This window comes from Furipterus horrens, unplaced genomic scaffold, assembly GCF_987537825.1.
Source record: "Furipterus horrens unplaced genomic scaffold, mFurHor1.1.pri manual_scaffold_6, whole genome shotgun sequence".
In the NCBI taxonomy this organism is placed as follows: domain Eukaryota; kingdom Metazoa; phylum Chordata; class Mammalia; order Chiroptera; family Furipteridae; genus Furipterus; species Furipterus horrens.
This window is the reverse complement of record NW_028327176.1, coordinates 141,303,279-141,306,513: the sequence shown is the minus strand read 5'-3', so window position 1 is coordinate 141,306,513 and position 3,235 is coordinate 141,303,279. Positions and strand designations below refer to the sequence as shown.

General features: G+C 58.9%; 1 protein-coding gene across 1 annotated transcript; it reads right to left on the bottom strand.

Moving 5' to 3' along the window:
• Positions 1 to 784: 784 nt before the first annotated feature.
• Positions 785 to 2,656, bottom strand: POU3F2 (POU class 3 homeobox 2). The gene has a single exon (XM_090280562.1). It carries the CDS (start codon positions 2,431 to 2,433, stop codon positions 1,102 to 1,104), a length of 1,332 nt encoding a protein of 443 aa, XP_090136688.1. The 5' UTR covers positions 2,434 to 2,656; the 3' UTR covers positions 785 to 1,101.
• Positions 2,657 to 3,235: the final 579 nt, after the last annotated feature.

The following is a 3,235-nucleotide window of genomic DNA, read 5'->3' as shown; positions in this document are numbered from 1 at the left end:
CTCACTATCGATTTTTTTTTCTTTTTCTCATCTCTGCAAGCACCCCCCAGAAACACTGCCTGAAAATGAAGTTTACTTTGTGTCTGGTCACAAGAACCAATGCTTGACTCTCATTTTTGTATTCCAAACTGGATTCTTGCTTTGGATACAGAGGGTAGACCATGCACATTTCCTGAAAGCAGAGAATTAATTATTTTGTATGAAGCCAATCGTTTTTGCTTTGGTAAAAGGAGCAAATTAAAGTTACACCAATGTAAGGGAGGAGAGGGTATCTGGAGGTAACCAAAGTTCACAAACAGTAAGAAGTGGCTACACAAGAACGTTAGAAATGGAAAGTGGCCAAGAGCTGGCTTCAACTCTCTCCTCTGAAGAAAACAAAACAAAACAGAGACCCCAGCAATTTCAAAATTAATGGTGGGAGGAAAAAATGTGTTCATGAATTTGTTCATGTAAACTTCAATTTTCTTGCAGTGCAAATTTATGTGGTTAGATTTTGCCTACATGAAAGAACGTGTGTGTTTTTTTTCTCTTTCCTGATGGGGATCCCTTTAAGTAAACACAGCAGCATGTGCCAACTCCAAGCATTAGGAAGCTGTTTTTGTGTTTATCACGGCTTGGTGGATTTTTTTTTTTTTTTTTTTTTTTTTGGTAATTTATGTGGTTTTGCCAGGTATTTATCTCAGTTCTCCCCACCCCCCTTCTCTCTCTCTCCCTCCCTCTCTCTCTCTCTCTCTCTCTCTCTCTCTCTCTCTCTTTCTCTCTCTCTCTCTCTCTCTCTCTCTCTCTCTCTCTCTCTCTCTCTCTTTCCCTCTCTCACTCTCTTTCTCTCTCGCATTCTCTCCTTACTCTAAGACACACTCACTCCATTGCCTGGGTACTAGCCTGTAAAGGTCAAAACACATCATTACACCTGCTACCGTTTAAAGGATAGTCCAGTGCCTTACTTGCTTTCCTTATTTTTTTCTTTTTAAGGGACGGGGAAATAATAATTAAAAATAAAAGAACAATCAGAAGTTAGAGAGGGAACAAGGGGGCTGAGAAGGGGCGGTGGACCGAAGGGGAGGGGGAGCCTCACGCTCGGCCCCTCCCCCCCGCTCGAGTTCACTGGACGGGCGTCTGCACCCCGTGGTGTGGTGGCGTGTCCCTACTCCCCCCGTACACATCCTCGGCGCCTGGCAGAGTCCCTCCGGGAGGGGTCATCCTTTTCTCTTTCTGTCTCCTGTTACAAAACCAAACTCTCACCACCTCCTTCTCCAGCTGTAAGCTGTCCGCGAGGGAGGTGATCTCCTGGGCCGAGGGCTTGGGGCATTTGAGGAAATGGCTCTCCAGAGCCCCCTTGACGCTCACCTCGATGGAGGTCCGCTTTTTCCGCTTGCGCCCCTGCGCCGCGATCTTGTCTATGCTGGTGGGGCTGCCGGAGGACGAGTCCGCCTCCTCCAACCACTTGTTCAACAAAGGCTTCAGCTTGCACATGTTCTTGAAGCTCAGCTGCAGGGCCTCGAACCTGCAGATGGTGGTCTGCGAGAACACGTTGCCATACAGGGTGCCCAGCGCCAGCCCCACGTCCGCTTGGGTAAATCCCAGTTTGATCCGCCGCTGCTTGAACTGCTTGGCAAACTGCTCCAGGTCATCCGAGGTCGGCGTGTCCTCGTCCGAGTGCGGGTCGTGGTGCCCGCCGGGGTGGCCCGGCGGACCCTGCGGGGGCGGCGGCGGCGGCGGCTGCTGGTGCGGGTGCGAGTGCGGGTGCGGGTGGTGGTCTGCGTGGTGCGGGTCCTCGTGCGCGTCCCGCAGGCCGTGGTGGTGAAGCCCCGCCGGCTGCGCGCCGGCGCCCAGCATGCCGTTCACTGTGAAGCTGGGCTGCGAGTAGAGCAAGCCGCCGTTGGACGCCCCCATGGAGGGCGGGAGGTGCGCCGCAGCCGCCGCGCTCCGCCATGCCCCGGGCCCCGGGTGGTGGTTGGCGGCGTGGTGCACCAGATGCGGTGGCCGCTGCTGCTGTTGCTGCTGCTGCTGCTGCTGCTGCTGCTGTTGCTGCTGCTGCTGCTGCTGGTGCTGCTGCTGCTGCAGGGCGCCTGGCCCGTGCAGCTCGTCGCCGCGGCCGCCCTGCTGGACCACCACCGAGGGCTTGATGTCCGGCTGGCCCAAGGGGCTTGTGGACCACGGGGAGCCGTCGCCACCGCCCCCGCCGCCGCCCCCGCCCCCACCGCCGCCGCCGCCGCCGCCGCCGCCGCCGCCGTGGGACAGCGCGGTGATCCACTGGTGAGCGTGGCTGAGCGGGTGCCCATTGCTCTGCAGCGCGCCGTAGTCTCCCTGCACCAGGCTCTGCGCCTCGCGGTAGCCCCCCGCGCCCTGCTGCATGCCGCCCGGCGGCTCGGCGTGCACGATGGAAGCGCTGGAGGTGAGCAGGCTGTAGTGGTTAGACGCTGCGGTCGCCATGACTCTCGGAGCCGGACTGAGCGCTCTGGTTAAAGGAGCCGCGCATTTGACAGTTACTTTTTCGCCTCAGGCTCCTCTCCACGCTCGCTCTCTATCTCCTCTCCCTCTCCCCCAGCGGGCAGCTCCGACGCCCGCTCCGACGCCTTCTGTTGCTGCTCCTTCTATCACTGCTGCTGCCGCCGCCGCCTCTCGCCCGCCCTCGCTCTCTTTCTCCTCCTCTCCCTCCTTGCTTCGCTCACTCTCAGACTAGCTCTGCGCTCCCCCCTCTCCCGGTTCTCTCCAGCTCTCTCCAGCTCTCTCCCGCTCTCTTGGCAGAGCCGGCTTGCGGCGGCACGCGCCTGGGCCCCGCCCCCTCCGCCCCCTCCCATTGGCTCCGCGCCCTTTGATTTACGTGGATACCACTAGCAACCTCCCAGGCCGGCACCACCGATTGGCGCAGAGCTGCCCCTCCTCTTTCCCCCGGGCGTGGAGTCCTCCTAGCCCTCCTCCAGTGCCTCCCAGCCACCCGATTCAGATTCTCTTAGATCTCACCTCCCCTTCTCCCCCACCCCTGGTCTTCTCCGCCTGTCTCGGATGGGCCCCGCCCCCCATCTGTCTCCCTAGCCGACACGCTGGGAGGGGCTGGGGGCTGAGGGCCGGGGCCGCCCCTCCCACCCCGCTCACTAGCGTTCACAGCCACTTGCAAGACTTGGGTGGGTGGTGGTGGTGGGGTGATCGGTATACCTTCTTCTCTTCCCTTTAGGTCTGGGCGGTTGGGTAGAGGAGTCTGGTAAAGAAGGAGGGAGAAAGAGAAAGGCTGAGT